The sequence below is a fragment of the Artibeus jamaicensis genome, unplaced genomic scaffold, assembly GCF_021234435.1.
Source record: "Artibeus jamaicensis isolate MK-2021 breed Jamaican fruit bat unplaced genomic scaffold, CSHL_Jam_final contig_464, whole genome shotgun sequence".
Lineage (NCBI taxonomy): Eukaryota > Metazoa > Chordata > Mammalia > Chiroptera > Phyllostomidae > Artibeus > Artibeus jamaicensis.
The window spans coordinates 13,263,590-13,282,961 of record NW_026521842.1 but is presented as its reverse complement, the minus strand read 5'-3'; the positions used below and the strand labels follow the sequence as shown (position 1 = coordinate 13,282,961).

At 42.5% G+C, this 19,372-nt stretch overlaps 1 protein-coding gene across 4 annotated transcripts in view; it reads right to left on the bottom strand.

Moving 5' to 3' along the window:
* Nucleotides 1-19,372, bottom strand: part of WDR59 (WD repeat domain 59) — a 126,228-nt gene extending 106,856 nt beyond the window's left edge. For all 4 annotated transcript variants that reach the window (XM_053666598.1, XM_053666597.1, XM_053666600.1 and 1 more), the window contains exons 1-2: nt 19,212-19,372; nt 3,017-3,066 (exon numbers count right to left, since the gene is read on the bottom strand). In XM_053666598.1, coding sequence (XP_053522573.1) covers nt 3,017-3,066; nt 19,212-19,265 — 104 coding nt within the window. In that variant the 5' untranslated portion in view covers nt 19,266-19,372. The remainder of the gene's footprint in view (nt 1-3,016; nt 3,067-19,211) is intronic.

Here is a 19,372-nt window from a genome sequence, read left to right as displayed (position 1 = left end):
CCCCATTCTCTGCTAGAATGCTACATGCTACATCCACACTAGTGAACGTTGAGAATTCTAACATTCGAGACACAGAGAGCCCAGGGCATCTGAGAGCATTTTATGAAATGTTGATACAGCAACATGATGTATGCTATGATTTTTTAAAGGTTTTATTTATTTATTTTAGAGAGGAGAAGGGAGGGAAGAGAGGGAGAGAAACATCGATGTGCACAAGAAATATTGATCAGTTGCTTCTCACACATCCCCAAATGGGGATTTGGCCCACAACCCAGGCATGTGCCCCTGACTGGGAATTGAATCAGCGGATTTTGGTTCACAGGCCAGCGCTCAATCCATTGAGCCACACCAGCCAGGGCATAAGTTATGATTCTATTGTTTAGATAAAAGAAATAATAAAGTAAAGAAAGTGGGGGACCTGTAAATGCCCACACATGAATAAAAACAGCCACACACAAAAGTAATCACAGTGAAAATTTCACACCCACTGGAGACAAAGAATACTAGAGACAAAGAAAGGATTTGAAAGCTTCCAAGAGAAAAACAGATCACACACAGAGTCCAGAATCAGAATGGCATAAAACCTCTCAACAATAACTTAGAAAAGGAACCCCAAATACAATTCAACCCAACGATGGTTACATGACTACATTAGAAGAGGGGGGGAGGGCAAGTATATATAAAAGGGCCTCAGAGCAAAGTAAAAGTGCTAAATCTTCACCTTCTGTTGTAATACGTCAATTTGTAATGTCTACAACAGACAAATCAAGATAGAGCAGTATATGTACACTACTTGGAAAACTGGAGGCAATCTAAAAGAAACAGCTAAAAACGTCTCAAGTAGTTGCTACTGGCGAGTAGGATCAGGAGCAGTGAAACGGTGTATATATATGCCAGTTGGCTTTTTAAACTCAGTTTTTTAAAAAAAGCTTAAAAACTGGATAGGAAATTAATAACACATACCACTGAACTGTACACTTTAAGTAGGTGAATTATATGGTACGGGAATTATAGCTCAATAAAGCTGTTTTTAAAAAAGTGAGTAAGGCCCTGGTCAGTGTGGCTCAGTTGGCTGGAGCGCTGTCCCATAAACTGAAAGGTCATGGGTTCATTTCCCAGTCTGGGCACATGCCCAGGTTGTGGGTTTGGTCCCTGTAGCAGCATGTTTGATAAGCAACCAACTGATGTCTCTCTCCCATCAATGTTCCTCTCTCCCATCAATGTTCCTCTCTCCCACCAGTGTTCCTCTCTCCCATCAGTGTTCCTCTCTCCCATCAGTGTTCCTCTCTCCCACCAATGTTCCTCTCTCCCATCAATGTTCCTCTCTCCCATCAATGTTCCTCTCTCCCATCAGTGTTCCTCTCTCCCATCAATGTTCCTCTCTCCCATCAGTGTTCCTCTCTCCCATCAGTGTTCCTCTCTCCCATCAGTGTTCCTCTCTCCCACCAATGTTCCTCTCTCCCATCAATGTTCCTCTCTCCCATCAGTGTTCCTCTCTCCCATCAGTGTTCCTCTCTCCCATCAGTGTTCCTCTCTCCCACCAATGTTCCTCTCCTCCCATCAATGTTCCTCTCTCCCATCAATGTTCCTCTCTCCCATCAGTGTTCCTCTCTCCCATCAATGTTCCTCTCTCCCATCAGTGTTCCTCTCTCCCATCAGTGTTCCTCTCTCCCATCAGTGTTCCTCTCTCCCACCAATGTTCCTCTCTCCCATCAATGTTCCTCTCTCCCATCAATGTTCCTCTCTCCCATCAGTGTTCCTCTCTCCCATCAGTGTTCCTCTCTCCCATCAGTGTTCCTCTCTCCCATCAGTGTTCCTCTCTCCCACCAATGTTCCTCTCTCCCATCAATGTTCCTCTCTCCCATCAGTGTTCCTCTCTCCCATCAGTGTTCCTCTCTCCCATCAGTGTTCCTCTCTCCCACCAATGTTCCTCTCTCCCATCAATGTTCCTCTCTCCCATCAATGTTCCTCTCTCCCATCAGTGTTCCTCTCTCCCATCAGTGTTCCTCTCTCACATCAGTGTTCCTCTCTCCCATCAATGTTCCTCTCTCCCATCAGTGTTCCTCTCTCACCTCAACGTTGTTCTCCCTGTCTCTCTCCCTCCCTCTAAAATCAATAATGTCCTCAGGTGAGGATTAAAAAAAATTATTTAAGTAAGTAGGGAGGGGGCAGAAAAGAGACATACCAATTTTTCCTTTCCTATGCACCCCATGTGACACAGGAAAATGGTACTAATAATTGTCGCTGGGAAGGGAAGTCAGAGGGAAGAGGGAAACTTTTTTTATTGCATATCCTTTTGAATTATTTAAATGTTTGCTATGTACTTTTTTAAAGGTACATTAAAACATGATTTCAAAGTAAAATAATGAGGTTAACAGAAAATACTTCGTCAATTTATAAACGGGCTCATAACCAAGTCAACGAAAATACAGCTGTATCTGAGAGGTAGGGTGTTGGTCCAGAGCACTGTGAAAAACGGGGGGGGGGGGGGCTGTGCCCACGAAATGCTCCCACACTGGCACGACGTTAGGGTAACCAGCAAATTCAGGGAATCTTACATTTTTTTGAGTCAGAATACACTATGGAAATTAGGTAGTCCAATTTATTCACGATGAAATCGAATCCCTTCATGAGAAAGACTAGTCCAGGAAGGCCAATGTCCAAGGGATCATAATCAATCGCTCTGCCAAACAAGAGCCAGGATCCCTTCCACTTGTCAGCCCCGACCAGCCAGCATCCTTCTAAAGAGTGCATGCGGTAAAGAGAAAATTCTAATTTCAAGACCAAACTGCCAGTCACTAAAATTTCAAAGGAATTGCATTGCTCACCTACCAGGACAAAGACAAAAATAACAGCAAATAATCCCTAGAAGTATCCCTGAGATCACTAGGGTAGCAGAACTCAACCCTATGCCCGTAACCCTTAAATATAAGAGTATTTTCCAATTTCCCAGAAACCTCTTTAATTTGCTGTTTGTTCCCAGAAGTCATGACAGACAAATAGCAAACGTACTCACCCGGAAAGCACTGCATACTGCCCCAGACAGTCCACAGACATTGCAGTTGCCTGTGAGAGAGAAACAGATTCAGTTCTGCTAGCGAGGCAGGTGCAGGCTGGAGATGACAGGCAGGTAGTCAGTCGTGGTCTTCCTCTTCCCATGACCATGGTAGTCGCAGCTTCCAGGTAGCATTAGTTCTCAACAATGGATACTTCTACCCCCTTCTACGTGTCGTCCAAATGTCACATTTAGGCCCTGGCCAGGGAGCTCAGTTGGTGAGAGCGCTGTCCCAATACACCAAGGTTACAGGTTCAATCCTCGGTCTGGACACATGTAAGAATCAACCCATGAATGCATAAATAAGTAGAACAACAAATTGATGTTTCGATCTCTCCCAATCTCTCCCTCTCTTTCACTTTCTTTCTCTCTCCCTTCCTCTCTCTCTAAAAAAAAATAAGTCAACAAAATTATTTTAAAAATAAAAAATTTTAAATTTTAAAAGGCATAAGATATAAATGGGCTAGAATTTCATAGAATAATCAAATTGCCAGTTAAACATATGAAAAGATATTGATCTTCATCAGTATTAGGGTAATACAAATTAAACCCAAATATGATAGACCATTTCATAGGCACTAGATAGGTGGAAATCCGTTAGATATAAGGAGAAGAGCTTGATGTGGACAGAAATTTTTGTCTGTTTTGTGCATGGTTTATCTAAATCCTTTCAGGCTGCTATAACAAAATATCATAGACTTGGTGGTTTATAAACTACAGAAATGTACTTCTCACATTTGTGGAGGTTGGGACGTTCAAGATCAAGGTGCTGACAGATTTGGTGTCAGGTGAGGACTCTCTTCCTAGACTGCCTACCTGTAACCTTACAGGGCGGAAGGGGAGGGCGCTTTCTCTAGGCAAAGAGCACTAATCCCATTCATGAGAGCTCCACCCTCACGACTTAATACCCTCCCACAGGCCCCACCTCCAAATCCAAAACCTTGGGTTTTAGGTTTCAACATCTGATTTGTGAGGGCATAGAAACACACAGAGCACTGCACTGCTATGTCCACAGTATGTCCCAGGGATCTATTATATAACAGACTCTCATTAAAGAACTGCTGAAAGAATGAGAAATTTAAACATGTGGTAACACCAAGTGTTGATGAGGATACAGCCCAAAGGAATTTCTGAAGCACTGTAACAGGGAGTATCAGATCTCAACCACTTTGGAAAACAACGTGGCGTTTGCTAATAAGGCTGAAGAACCTGCACATCCCATAGCCCAGCAATTCTACCCCTATGTAAACACCGTGGTTACTTATCACCATCTACAAAAAACAAAACATTGGAAACAACCAAGCGTTTTATGGACAGAGGGATGACTTGACTATGGCACATTCATACAAAGGAACCAGACTTCATAGCAAAATCAGTAAGCCACAGGTATGACAGTCGACATGGATGAACTTCAAAAATAATGTAGGGAAAAAGGAAGTCACAGAATTCACACCATGTGACTCCATTTAAATAATGGTCAAAACTATCAAAATAAAACGAAATGTCATTTCCATTTACATATGTGCGATAAAAAAGCAAAGAAATAATCCAAAATTCAGGGCAGTCACTTCCTCTAAAGGGCATTAAGAGAGGGACATGTTCTAGAGAAAATGTATTCATGCTTTAAAAAATAACTAAAATGGCCTATTCCTTAAGGTGTGTGGAGGCTACATTTTATCATTTTTCTTTACATAGTACAATATCGCTGATATATTCCATAATAGATAACTTTTATGGGAAAACACTTTAAAATATTTTAAATGCCTTATAAAGACTAGACCACCATATAGAGAAATGAGAAAGCTTGCTTAAAAATGGTGGAAGCCGACTTCCACCAAGATGGAGGCGTAGGTGGAAGCACTGTGCCTTCTCATACAACCAACTTTAAAAACAACAAAGTTATAGCAACAAAAATGCAGCCCAACCACAGAAAATTGAACTATACGGAAGTCTGACAACAATGAACCCTTCAGCCAAACTGGTAAGAGGGGCAGAGACAGCAGCAGAGCGGGGTTGGGCAGGAAAGATCCACTGGACCGACCTGGGCGTGCAACCCAGGTGTGCAGGCAGCCGTGGGAGGATCCCAGATGTGGAGAAGCAGGCGGACCCACTGAGGGCTGACCACAGTCACACATTTGTGTGGAGATAAACCAGTGAAGGAGCAAGTGGTAAGACAGACCATGCAGACCCCAGTGGCAGGAAGCGGCAGAGGGGACCGCCATTGTCCCTCTGACCCCACCCACACATACAGTGTCACAAACCAGCCTGGTAAACATCTAAGGCTCCACTCCTCATATGTAACAAGCATGAACAGATCAAAACTTGGCTCAAGAACAACTCAGAGCCCCAGAGCCAATAAATCTAAGAAATGAAGAAATAGCCAAACTTTCAGATACACAGTTCAAAACACTGGTGATCAGGATGCTCACAGAACTGGTTGATTTTAGTCACTAATTAGAGGAACATATGAAGGCTAAACTCATTGAAATGAATGGAAATGCACAGAAAACCAATAGTAATGGAAAGGAAACTGGGACTCAAATCAGTGGAGTGGACCAGAAAGAGGAAAAAAATGACCAAACAGAAAAGGATGAAGAAACAAGAATTCAAAAAAATGAGGAGAGGCTTAGAAACCTTCAGACATCTTTAAACATTCCAACATCCGAATTATAGGGGTACCAGAAGGGGAAGAGGAAGAGCAAGAACTAGAAACCATATTTGAACAAATAATAAAGGAGAATTTCCCCAATCTGGCAAAGGAAGTAGACTTCCAGGAAATCCAGGAAGCTCAGAGAGTTCCAAAGAAGTTGGACCCAAGAAGGAACACACCAAGGCACATCATCATTACATTAGCCAAGATTAAAATGAAGGAGAGAATCCTAGAAGCAGCAAGAGATAAGGGGACAGTCACCTACAAAGGAGTTCCCATCAGACTGTCAGCTGATTTCTCAAAAGAGACCTTACAGGCAAGAAGGGGCTAGAAAGAAGTATTCCAAGTCATGAAATCCAAAGACCTACATCCAGGATTGCTCTATCCAGCAAAGCTTTCATTTAGAATGGAAGGGCAGATCAAATGCTTCTCAGATAAGGACAAGTTCAAGGAGTTCATCATCACCAAGCCCTTATTATATGAAATGTTAAAGAGACTTATCTAAGAAAAAGAAGATAAAAAATATGAACAGTGAAAGGACAGCAAACTCAGTTATTAACAACCACACCGAAAACAGAAGCAAAGTAAAAGGACAGTTAGATCAGGAGTAGAACCATAGAAATGGAGATCACATGGAGGGTTAGCAACATGGGAGTGGGAGGAGAAGGGGGAGAAGGTACAGAAAATAAGTAGCATAGATGGTAGGTAGAAATAGATAGGGGGAGGGCAAGAATAGTAGGGGAAATATAGAATCTAAAGAACTTGAGACATGTGGTCATAAACTAAAGGGAGGAAGGGTGGGGGAGGGGTGTGCAGGGTGGAGGGGAATGAAGGGGGGAATAGAACAACTGTAATGGCATGATCAATAAAATATATTTTTAAAAAATGGTGAAAGCCTTAGTAGAATCTGTAAGACTAAAGGGAAAAGAAACTGTATATAAACACAGTACTCTAGCTGATAAACTAGTTTCCTTCAAGGGTACAAGATAACAATTCTGAAACCACTATACATATATACCGGAATGAACAATTAAGTAAATGGATAAAAGATGGCAGGAGCCAGATATCTGTTAAAGTGGGAAGTTAATTATAAGCAAAGGGTGGGGGTCACTATGACCCATGTGAAAATGGATTAGGGTTAAAAATATAAGTATAAACTCATATACACAAATAAGGTATATATGCAGATAAAGTATGCAGATGAAAGATATATAGATATAGATATAGATACAGGTAAAATATAAAGATACAGATAAAGATGCCTACATACAGAAACATTTAGACATATGTATATACATGGGTTAGTACACCCATGTATATTTCTTATTTTGTCAGTTGAGGGGGGCCTAGAGGCAATGACACCCCCAAAGCAATGAGCACATTTAGCACCAGGTCTTGGTTTCTAATATAATTCTCCAGCTGAAAAAACCAGAGCTCCTTGGAGAAATGGCTAATTTAAGGACTGGGGCAAGAAACATACAAAATGAGAGTTGAGTATCTTGTAGTACCAGAAAGTATTTTAAAAGTTAAGAAAAAACCTGGGCGTATGCCCAAGAACCACCTGAAAGAGAGCCCAGTGGTGAAAGCTAGAACAATTTGGACAACAAAATAATGAGATCGTAATGCAAAGTATAAAATAAGTACCTAGGAGTTCATACTGATATAAACAAATAATTCAATAAATAAATACATTGGGGAGAATAACTCCCATCTCCTTAAGTATAGGCTGTATATAGAGAGTATTTTCCAAAGAGTTCAGCTGTCCCCTACTTATGCATGGGGAGGTGAATGTTCCAGGTCCCCAGTACATGACTGAGACTGTGTGTACTACAAACCCTCTACATACTATGCTTTTCCTTATACACACATACCTATGACAAAATACTTAATTTCTAAATTAGGCACAGTAAGAGATTACAACACTAATAATAAAAAGAACAATTATAACAATATACTCGAATCAAAGTTACATGAATGTGGTCTCTCACAAAATATCTTATTGTACTATACTCACCTTCTATGGGATGCTACAATGCCTATACGATGAGATGGAATGAGGTAAATGACCTAGCATTTACAGTAGCCTAGCTACTATAAGGATTACTTGCAAACAAGCACTGTGATACTCCACAGTCGGATAACAATTACTACTAAGTGACTAACAGGCAGGTAGCATATCCACCCTGAATACACTGAACAAGGAATGATTCACGCCCCAGGCAAGATGGAGAGAGAGGACAGTGCAAAATTTAAACATGCTATTCAGAAAGGCACAAACTGTAAAATTTATATATTGTTTACTTCTGGAATCTTCTGGCTAATATTTGTGGCCCCCACTTGACCACAGATAACTGAAACCGTATTAAGTGAAACTGCTGATGAGGGAGTGGGAGCTAATAGTCCAGACAAAGGGCAAAAACAGTATGTTTACAGTAGGCAAACCTAGGAAGCTCTGCCCTGGCCCTGATCAAGTCAACATCAGCAGTGGTGCTACAGGTTCACAGCACTGCCCCTGATACGATGTGATGAGAAGGGCACCTTGTAAAACTCTAGGGTATTCCTCAAAAAAAACAAAACAATACATAATCCCAGTCTGATCATGAGAAAGACAAAAGACAAATCCCAACTGAGGGACATTCTACAGATGGTCAAGATCATGAAAAACAAAGAAAGTCTGAGAAATGATCATAGCCAAGTGGAGTCAGCAGAAATGTGACAACTATAATGTCGTGTTCTGCACAAAGTCCCCAAACAGGGAAAGGGACACTAGGTGAGAACTAAGAAGTGCTCAGGAAAGTATGAATTTTAGTTAATGATGATCTATCAATATTGATTAACTGCAGAAAATATACCATATGGGGTAAGATGTTACTAATAGGGGAAACTGAGTACAGGTGTACAGAAACTCTCTGTACTGTGTTCCCAATTTTTCTATAGATCTAAAACTATTTTAAAATAAAAAAGACCATGAAAATCTGAACACTTTTCCCTAATTACTCTTATTAATCAATATAACTGATTTTTTAATTTTTTAAAAAAGACTTTATTACCCTGGCTGGTGTGGCTCAGGATCGAGCGCCAGCCAGTAAACCGAAAGTTTGCTGGTTGCATTCCCAGTCAGGGCACATGTCTGGGTTGTGGACCAGGTCCCCACTTGGGGGTGCGTGAGAGGCAACCTCACATCAGTGTTTCTCTTCCTCTGTCTTCCTTTCCTCTCCTCTCTCTTTTCAAAAATTTATTTATTTATTTTTATAGAGAAGGAGAGGGAGAGAAACAGCAATATGCAAGAGATACCAGGAGGACTTCCGCCAAGATGGAGGCATAGGTGGATATGCCGTGCCTTCTCACACAACCAAGTTTAGAGACAACTAAATATTAGCAACAGAAAACACAGCCAGAACACAGAAAATTGAACTTTTCCGAAGTCTGTTAACAACAAATTCTTCAGTCTGACCGGTAAGGGGCGAAAGAAGCAGCTGGTGGAGCGGGGTAGCACAGGAAAACTCGGTCAGACGGATTCAGGTGCGCGGAATCCAGGCGCAGGGTTGGACTTAGTGAGCGACCGAGTGAGCAACCAAGCGAGCCACCGCGGGGAGGCAACGAGGACGCAGGGCTGTGGGTTGACTGTGGTCGCGCGTTTGTGCGCGGATAGACAGGCGGGGGAGTGGGCGATTGGACCCGGGACCCAGCGGGTCCCCACAGCAAGCGGCAGGGAGAGCGCTGCCATTTCCCCGCTCTGACCCCACCTCCACATACAGCGTCATAACCCAGCGACTCTGACTGGCCCGGCCCCGGTGAACCACCTGAGGCTCTGCTCCTCACCCAGCGGTGCAAAACAGCAGAGGGTGCCGCCATTTCCCCGCTCTGACCACGCCCCCACATACAGCGTCACAACCCAGTGACCTGGGAGTCCAAGGCTCCGTTCCTCACACTTAAAGGGCACGAACAGACCAAAAATGGCTCAAGAAGAGCTCAAAGCCCCACAGCCTATACATCTAAGCGATGAAGAAATAGCAAAACTCTCAGACGCACAGTTTAAAACACTGGTCATCAGGATCCTCACAGAACTGGTTGATTATAGCCACAAATTAGACAAATATATGAAGGCGAAACTAATTGAAATGAATGGAATTGCACAGGACACCAATAGAAATGAAAAGGAAACTGGGACTCAAATCAATGGAGTGGACCAGAAGAAAGCAAATAATGGCCAAACAGAAAGAGTCAAGAAGCAAGAATTCAAAGAAATGAGGAGAGTCTTAGGAACCTCCAGGACATCTTTAAACGCTCCAACATCCGAATTATAGGGATACCAGAAGGGGGAAAGGCACAGCCACCAGTGGAAAACTTATTTGAACAAATAATAAAGGAGAATTTCCCCAATCTGGCAAAGGAAATAGACTTCCAGGAAATCCAGGAAGCTCAGAGAGTCCCGAAGAAGTTGGACCCAAGAAGGAACACACCAAGGCACATCATAATTACATTAGCCAAAATTAAAATGAAGGAGAGAATCCTAGAAGCAGCAAGAGGTAAGGGGACAGTCACCTACAAAGGAGTCCCCATCAGACTGTCAGCAGATTTCTCAAAAGAGACCTTACAGGCAAGAAGGGGCTGGAAAGAGGTATTCCAAGTCATGAAATCCAAAGACCTACAACCAAGATTGCTCTATCCAGCAAAACTTTCATTTAGAATGGAAGGAGAGATAAAGTGCTTCTCAGATAAGATCAAATTCAAGGAGTTCATCATCACCAAGCCCTTATTATATGAAATGTTAAAGGGACTTATCTAAGAAAAAGAAGTTAAAGAAACATGAACAGTGAAAGGACAACAAACTCACAGTTATTAACAACCACACCTAAAACAAAAGCAAACTAAAAGGACAGCGAGATCAGGAGTGGAAACATAGAAATGAAGATCTCAAGGAGGGTTAGCAACAGGGGAGTGGGAGGAGGAGAAGGGGGGAGAAGGTACAGAAAATAAGTAGCATAGACAGTAGTAGATAGAAAATAGATGGGGGGGGGGCAAGAATAGCATGGGAAATATAGAATCTAAAGAACTTGAGACACGTGGCCATAAACTAAAGGGGGGGTAATGGGGATGGGGAGGTAGGGTGGAGGGGAATGAAGGGGGGGAATAGAACAACTGTAACAGCATAATCAATAAAAATTTTTAAAAAAAAAAGAGATACCATACACTGAATGGTTGCTTCTCGCAAGCCCCTAACTGGTAAGACCTGGCCCCACAACCCAGGCATATGCCCTGATTGGGAATCGAACTGGTGGCCTTTGATTCATAGGCCGCACTCAATCCACTGAGCCACAGCAGCCAAGGCCAGGGCCAATTTTTAAAAATTTTGTATTTATCAATTTTATTGTTTTAAATATACTTTATTGGTATGCTCTTATAGTTGTCTCATTTTCCCCACTTCACTCCCCTCTGCCCTGCACACCCCCTCCCACGAACACTCCCCTCCTTTAGTTCATGTCCATGGGTCATACATATAAGTTCTTTAGCTTCTACATTTCCCATACTGTTCTTAATCTCCCCATCTATTTTCCACCTACTATCTATGCTACTTATTCTCTGTATCTTTCCCCCCGTCTCTCCCACTTCCACTTCCCTGTTGCTAACCTTCCATGTGATCTCCATTTCTGTGGTTCTGTTCCTTTCTAGCTGTTTGCTTAGTTTGCTTTTGTTTTTGTTTTAGGTGTGGTTGTTAATAATTGAGTTTGCTGTTATTTTACTGTTCATATTTTTTATCTTCTTTTTCTTAGATAAGTTCCTTTAACATTTCATATAATAAGAGCTTGGTGATGATGAACTCCTTGGACTTGACCTTATCTGAGAAGCACTTTATCTGCCCTTCCATTCTAAATGAGAGCTTTGCTGGATAGAGCAATTTTGGGTGTAGGTCCTTGCTTTTCATGACTTGGAATACTTCTTGCCAGCCCCATTCTTGTCTTTTGAGAAATCAACTGACAACCTTATGGGAACTCCTTTGTAAGTAACTGTCTCCTTTCCTCTTGCTGCTTCTAGGATTCTCTCCTTAACTTTAATTTTGGGTAACGTAATTATGATATGCCTTGATGTATTCCTCCTGTGTCCAACTTCTTTGGGACTCTCTAAGCTTCCTGGACTTCCTGGAAGTCTATTTCCTTTGCCAGATTGGGGAATTTCTCCTTTATTATTTGTTCAGATAAGTTTCCACTTGTTGCTTTTCCTCTTCCTCCTCTGGTACCCCTATAATTCGGATGTAGGAACGTTTAAAGATGTCCTGGAGGTTCCTAAGCCTCTCATTTTTTGGATTCTTATTTCTTCATTCTTTTCTGGTTGGATGTTTCTTTCTTCCTTCTGGTCCACACTGTTGATCTGAGTCCCAGTTTCCTTCCTATCACTACTGGTTCCCCGTGTATTTTCCTTTATTTCACTTAGCATAGCCTTCATTTTTTCCTCTATTTGCGACCTAATTCAACCAATTCTGTGAGCATGCTGATTACCAGTGTTTTGAACTGCACATTGATAAGCTGGCTATCTCTTCATTGCTTAGTTGTATTTTTTTCTGGAGCTTTGATCTGTTCTTTCATTTTGGCCATTTTTCTTTTTTTTTTGTCTTGTCGCACCTATTACATAGCAAGGGGCGGAGCCTTAGGTGTTCTTCTGGGCAGATAACTTGCATCACTGTCGTGACGCTGTATGTGGGGCAGGGGTCCAAGAGGAAACAATGGCACTTGCTCTGCTCTCTGATGGATTTCAGTCACTTCCTCCACTTCCCACCAGTAAATTGGGTCCTTCTGGTGCTGATTCCTGTGTGGGTGGGCTTGTGTATGTTCTAGGAGCCTGTGGGTCTCTCCAACAAACTTTCCTGTGAGGCTGGGAGTTTCTCCTGCTGCCGCCTCAACCCCCACAGAGGTTTTCAATCAGAGGTTTGAGGCTTTATTTCCCCTCACTGGGGCCTTGGGTCGTGTAGTCCATCCCACTCCCCAGTTGTTTCTCCCAGTTTATCTGAGCACAAATGTGGAACCACCTGCTCCACCAGCTGCTGCCTTGCCAGCCAGCTGCAGCCTTGCGCACCCTGCTCCACAATCCACTGCCTTGCTGGGTCCTCCAGCCACCACCTTGCCACAAGTCCTCTCTGCCTGGCTGCCCGACTCCACCCCTCCTACTGGTCTTGATGAGTGTGTCTTCTTTAACTCCTTGGTTGTCGGACTTCCTTACAGTTTGATTTTCTGTCGGTTCTGGTTGTTTTTTGCTTTTAAATTGTTTTTGTCCTTCTTTTGGTTGTGGGAGGAGGCACAGTGTGTCTACCTACGCCTCCATCTTGGCTAGAAGTCCCTAAATTTTGTACTTATGAATTTTAAAGAGAGAAAGGAAAGGGCGCAAGAGAGAGTGATTTGTTGTTCCACTTATTTATGCATTCATTGGTTGCTTTTTTTTTTTATTTTAGAGAAAAAGGGGAAGGAAGGAGGTTGGGGAAAGAGAGAGAGAGAAACATCAATTTATTGTTCCACTTATTTATACATTCATTGGTTACTTCTTGTATGTGCCCTAATCAGGGATCGAACCCATAACCTTGATGTACAGGGATGACACCCTGGCCAACTGAGCTACCTGGTCAGGGATTTTAATTTAATTGATTTTTAAAATTTATTCATCTGGCTGGTGTGGTTCAGTGGATTGAGCACCGGCCTATGAACCAAAAGGTGACCAGTTCGATTCCCAGGCAGGGTACATATCTGTGTCATGGGCCAGGTCCCCAGTGAGGGGCACGTGAGAGGTAGCCACACATTGCTGTTTCTCTTCCTCCCTTCCCCATGTCTAAAAATGAAGAAATAAAATATTTTTTAATTAAAAATGTATTCATTCAACAAACATTTGTTGAGTGTTGTTGTATACCAAGCACTATTCTAGGCACTAAGGTTACAGTAGTCAACAAAACAGTCACCCCCCCCCAGGGAACTTACACTACAGTAAGGGAGAAAGATAAAAATAAACAAATAGTGAGTGAGGGGAAAGTGGTACAAGATGTGATCTGAGAAGGAGGCAGAGACCAGCACACAAAACAATCTAAAATAAGGAACTCGTATTCTATTCTAGGTGCAACAGGAAGCTACTGAAGGATTTTCATCAAAGAAGAGATACAAAGAAATTCGTTTAAAAAAAATCACCTTTAAGAAAAAATAAGAAAAAAGAAAAAAAAGGAAGAACAGATCACCTTGATATTTATCACAGCTTTAATCGTAATTACCCAAAAGTGAAAACTACCTAAATTCCGTAAACAGGTTAATGGAATTACAAATTGTGATCTATCTATACAATGGAATACTACTGGGCAGTGAAAAGGAATGGACTAACAGGTATGTTCAACAACATGAATGAATCTCAAAAGCACAAGTTCAGTGAAAGAAGCCAGACTCAAAAGGTGACACACTGTTATGGAAATGATGTGTTCCATGTGTTACAGAAATCACATCAGCCTCTGCCAGAGGATGGGAGTGAGGGAAAAAGGCTGGCTACAGAGGGGCACAAATGAGTGTTTTAGAGTAATGAAAATGTTCTGCACTTCAATCGTGGTGGTAGCTACAGGACTACATACATTTGTCAAAATTCAACCAATTATACACATAAAAGGGTAAATTGTATTGTACATTAATTATACCTCAATAAATCTGGAGTTTTAAAAAAATCATTCTATGTGGAGGGTATACTGGAAGGGGGCAAAAAGCTGGGGTGCCAGATAAGCTGGGGAGGTAAGACCCAGAGTATGTCTGGCTACTTTGTTTTTTAGAGTATTTTTATTGATTATACTATTAGTTTTCCCAATTTTTCCCCATTTATCCTCCCTCCACCCTACCCCCACACTCTCTGGCATTCCCCACCCTTAGTTCATATCCATAGGCTATACATATAAGTTCTTTGAGTCCTCTGTTTCCTATACCATTTTTTATCTTTCCTTGTTTACTTTATGCCTACTAATTATGCTTGTTCTTCCCTGTACCTTTTCTCCCCATTCCTCCATTCCCCCTCCCCACTGAACTCCCTCTGTGTGATGTCCATTTCTCTGATTCTGTTTCTGTTCTGGCTATTTGATTAGTTTTTGTTTTCATCGTTTTTCTTTTCTTTTAGGTTCATTTGTTGATAGTTATGAGTTTGTTGTCATTTTATTGTTCATATTTTTTGTCTTTTTTCTCAGATAAGTCCCTTTGAAGTTTCATACAGTAAGGGCTTGGTAATAATGAACTCCTTTAACTTGACCTTATTTGGGAAGCACTTTATCTGTCCTTCCACTCTAAATAAAAGCTTTGCTGGGTAGAGCAATCTTGGATGTAGATCCTTGCCTTTCATGACTTCAAATACTTCTTTCCAGCCCCTTCTTGCCTGTAAGGTTTCTTTTGAGAAATCAGCTGATAGCCTTATGGGAACTCCTTTGTAGGTAATTGTCTCCCTTTCTCTTGCTGCTCTTAGGATTTTCTTTGTCTTTATTCTTGGGTAATTTGATTATGTGCCTTGGTGTGTTCCTCTTTGTGTCCAATTTCTTTGGGACTCTCTGGGCTTCCTGGACCTCCTAGAAATCTATTTCCTTCACCAGATTGGGGAAGTTTTCCTTCATTATTTGTTCAAATAAGTTTTCGATTTCTTATTGTTGCTTTTCTCCTTCTGGCACCCCTATAATTTGGATATTGGAATGTTTCAGGTTGTCCAGAGAATCCTCAGCCTCTCTTCGGATTTTTGGATTCTTGTTTCTTTATTCTGATCCAGATGGATGTTTTTCTTCCTTTTGCTCCAGATCATTGCTTTGAATCCTGGTTTCCTTCTTGTCACTGCTGGTTCCCTGAATATTTTGCTTTATTTCCTTTTGGGTATCTTTCATTTGTTTTCATTTTTCAACCAAGCTCAATCAGCTCTGTGAGCATTTTGATTGCCAGGGCTTTAAATTCTCCATCAGTTAGGTTGGTAATCTCATCACTTAGTTCTGAGATTTTGCTCTGTTCTTTCATTTGGGCCACATTTCTTTGTCTTGGTGCACCTGGTAAGTTGTAAGGGGCAGGGCCTTAGGTATTCACTCTCCTTGCTGTGCTGCCTGTGGGGGAGGGGCCAGAGAGGGAGCAAAGAAGCTTGCCTGCTCGTCTCTAGCACACTTTCCAATAGACCCTTGAGTCAGATTGGAAGTATCTCCCAGCTCAGCAACTCCAGCTGTAGCCCACAGTCAGCTCTGAGTCTCAGTTTTCCCCTTAAAGTCAGTCCCTCCTGCACAGCTCTGCCCCTCAGCCTCCTCAGGGTGGTTCTCTGAGTCTGCCTGCACCACAGGGTCCGCCTTACTGGTCAGGTAGTTCTGGTTGATTTTTTTCTTTAATTCCTTGGTTGTCAGAGTTCCATGCAGTTTGATTTCCTGGTGATTCTGGTTGATTGACTTTAGATTGGTTGTTATCCTCCTTTTGGTTGTGAGAGGAAGCGAAGGGTTTCTGCCTACACCTCCATCTTGGCCAGAACCTCTATTCTTCTGGCTACTTTGGATATATAGAGTTTCAGCCATCTCACAGATGCTGAAGTAGAGACATTCAGCAGAGAGTTGCTATGAATCTCAAGTTCCTATTGTCATCACGATAAGCATATCCTGTAGTATTTTTGCACTTATTGTTGAGTTAGAGACCTGTTAACTGAACATTCTGCCACCTTACCACTCTTTTCGAGTTCAAACTATTCAATTTCTACTACAGTTTCAAATACTACACACAATAGCCACAAGTGGTTCTTTAAATGGCAATTAATTTTTAAAAATTGTTTAAAGATTTTATTTATTTATTTTTAGAGACAGAGGAAGGGAGGGAAAAAGAGCTGGAGGGAAACATTAATGCATGGTTGCCCCTTACATGCTCCCTACGGGGGACTTGACCCACAACCCAGGCATGTGCCCTGACTGGGAATCAAACTGGCGATTGTTTGGTTCACAGGCTGGCACTCAATCCACTGAGCCACACCACCAGGACTAAAATTTATTTTAAAATACAGTATCTTAGTTGCACTAGCACCACTGCAAGTGTTCAGTGGCCACATGTCCATCATTACAGAAAATTCTAGTGGATGATGTTGCCTGAGGAGATTATCTCTAAGTTTTACAGTGTTACACTCATTGATTCCAGGGACCACTTCAGAGTAGTTGCCAAGAAGCACAGGTTCTTCACTAATACAAGGCACTGTTTTATAAAGTGAGTGATGCTTGTATAAACTGTTAAGAAAAAGAGTTTTACTTTTCAGACTGGGGTTTTCACTAAAAAAATCTAAGTTTTCTTAAATGACTTTTAAAAGAAGAGGGGTGTTTGAAAAGTTTATTGTTTGGCCTTTCTTTTCAGAAAGACAATATTAAGAGTTTCAACTTTTTGTTTCTACATTAATGAAACAGCTAATAAAATGGGTTCCCACCCCCTCCGAATTAGCACCAAATTCAACCACAAAACCATGCTAATTTATGCTAAGATGTACCCTTCCAAATGAATACCAAAAATCAAAAAGAACAGAAACTCCCACAAGGCAGTTAAATTACCCAATTTACTTTGACAACTGCTGTTTTGATTTAATTATTTGACACTACTTCATAGTATCCTAAAACGTGTGTCAGCACCTTCTCTGCAGGTCTCTTCAATTACATTTCCATTGAGAAGTTTGGTTGAGACTGCCTGGGTTTCTATGAGAATTAAAGGCTTTACAGATTAGTAGCTTCCAAATTAGCAGGCTCAGAGGTACCATATATGACTTTGTTATTAGTCCCCACTGAAAGCAATTAACAAGGATAACAGGAATGTGGTTCTTTTTCCCTAAGAGTCTGGCACCTCCCTTGGGAGAGCTGGCCTCCCAGAGACACCATGCTGACAGTGCAAAGTGCTTCAGGGCCCTTTAATCAGAATGCTGTTACTCAGATTCTCCATGGGAACTATATCAGAGAGCACCACATGGCAAACTGGTCAGTGAATCCACCACACACTGTCTTTATGGCAAAAACGGGGTGGGCTCTTAGAAGAAAGCACATCACTTTGTTGTAATTCAGATGTCTCTTCAGAATAAATCACGTGAGAATCAACACAGTGCCAGGCACAGTGTGCACCTTGCAAAAGAGCTCAGTAAATCTTGTTGAATAAAGGAGTAGAAAACCTGGCACACAAAAGGCATTCCAGAAATACCTGTTGCATAAAAGAGAATCACCCAGCATGCTCTCTTCTCTGGAGCATGCCCGCGCCTTTCCCTTCCTACTCTTCTTCCTCCAGCCTCGTTTTCCTTTTCCTTTCCCTCTCCTAAGCTCCAAGGGCCCTTCTTTTGCTTCTGTAACTTATTTCTTGAGCCTACACAGCCAAGCTGGCTCACCTCTGTAACTTTCTAAATACACTTTTTCTTATAATTTAAAAAATAAAGAAAAGAAAATCACCCAGACAGTGTCCTAGGTGCTGGGGAAGGGGTGGCTGAGTACAGTATGTATTGAGGAACAACTGTATAGGCTCATACGGTAGGAAGCAGGGCGGTGTAATGAGGCCAGCAGAAGTCCTGGGGCCAGATCCCTGAGTTCATATCCCCATGCCCCCACACAATGGGAGGCCTTGGTCAAGTCACAGGATCAGCCAAACCAGGATCAGCTTTGCTGTTTGGAAAAAAGGGATAGCATCCACTTATCCTGTGTGATTCTCTCATGAATTAGAAAAAGAAAATGCAGATAATAAGTACAGCACAGGAAACGCAGGAAATAGAAAAACAGTAAAAATCCCTAATAAGTGCTAACGTTCATTGAGGCTTACTATGTGCCTGTCACTGTGTCACACATTCTAAATGTACGACCTCAAAATTCTCACGCCAACCCTCGGGCAGGTACGACTCACACTTTCTCACAGGTGAGAAAAAAGTTATGCACAGTGGGTGATGACAGGCCAGAGACTAAGCCGGGATTCGAACCTGGGAAATATGTGCAGTGAACACTTCTATTCACTCACTCACTATACGGTATTTTCCACTATTCTAGTATCAGCAACCACTTAAAGTTTAGCTGCTGAAACAGGCACTTTGCATTCAGTTTTCTATCAACTTCACCCTGAAATTTTGTAAAGCAGGGTTAAGTCCCATTGCCGAGGTTCAGAGAAGTTCTGCGACATGATCAAAGTCACTAAGCGCGGCCCCGGCCTAGAAGAGCAAACACTCCCTCACTCCCCACCCTGGCTTTGGAAGGAGCACCCCTGCCCACTCGCGCACCACCCCTGCCCTTCGGTGTCCCAAGGCAGGCGCCACTCCCCGTACCCCCACGTGTAAGCCCGAACCCCTGTTTGTGTCTGGCCCAACCACCAACAGTACTCAAGACTCCCCTCACACTCTCGGGTCTGATTACTCAGGGACAACCTCTTTTCCATTACCCCAACACAGACGAGGCTGTAGGAGTCGCCCCGCCGCCCTGAGACAGACCAGGCAGCGTGGGGGAGGGGGGAAATCTGCGAAGGCGCATGCCCAGAAGGCTCCATTTGGTCTCCGGCCCACCTGCGAGTCTCGGAACTCCACCACCACGTTCTCGCTGCTCCATCGCGCCGCCATCTCCCGCCGGGGTCAGCCCGGCCCCCTCGACTGCGCGTTTTTACCACCCAAATCCACGTTCCTGGCCTCTGCAGGCCCCACGCAGCCTGCTAGAGGACCTAGCCACG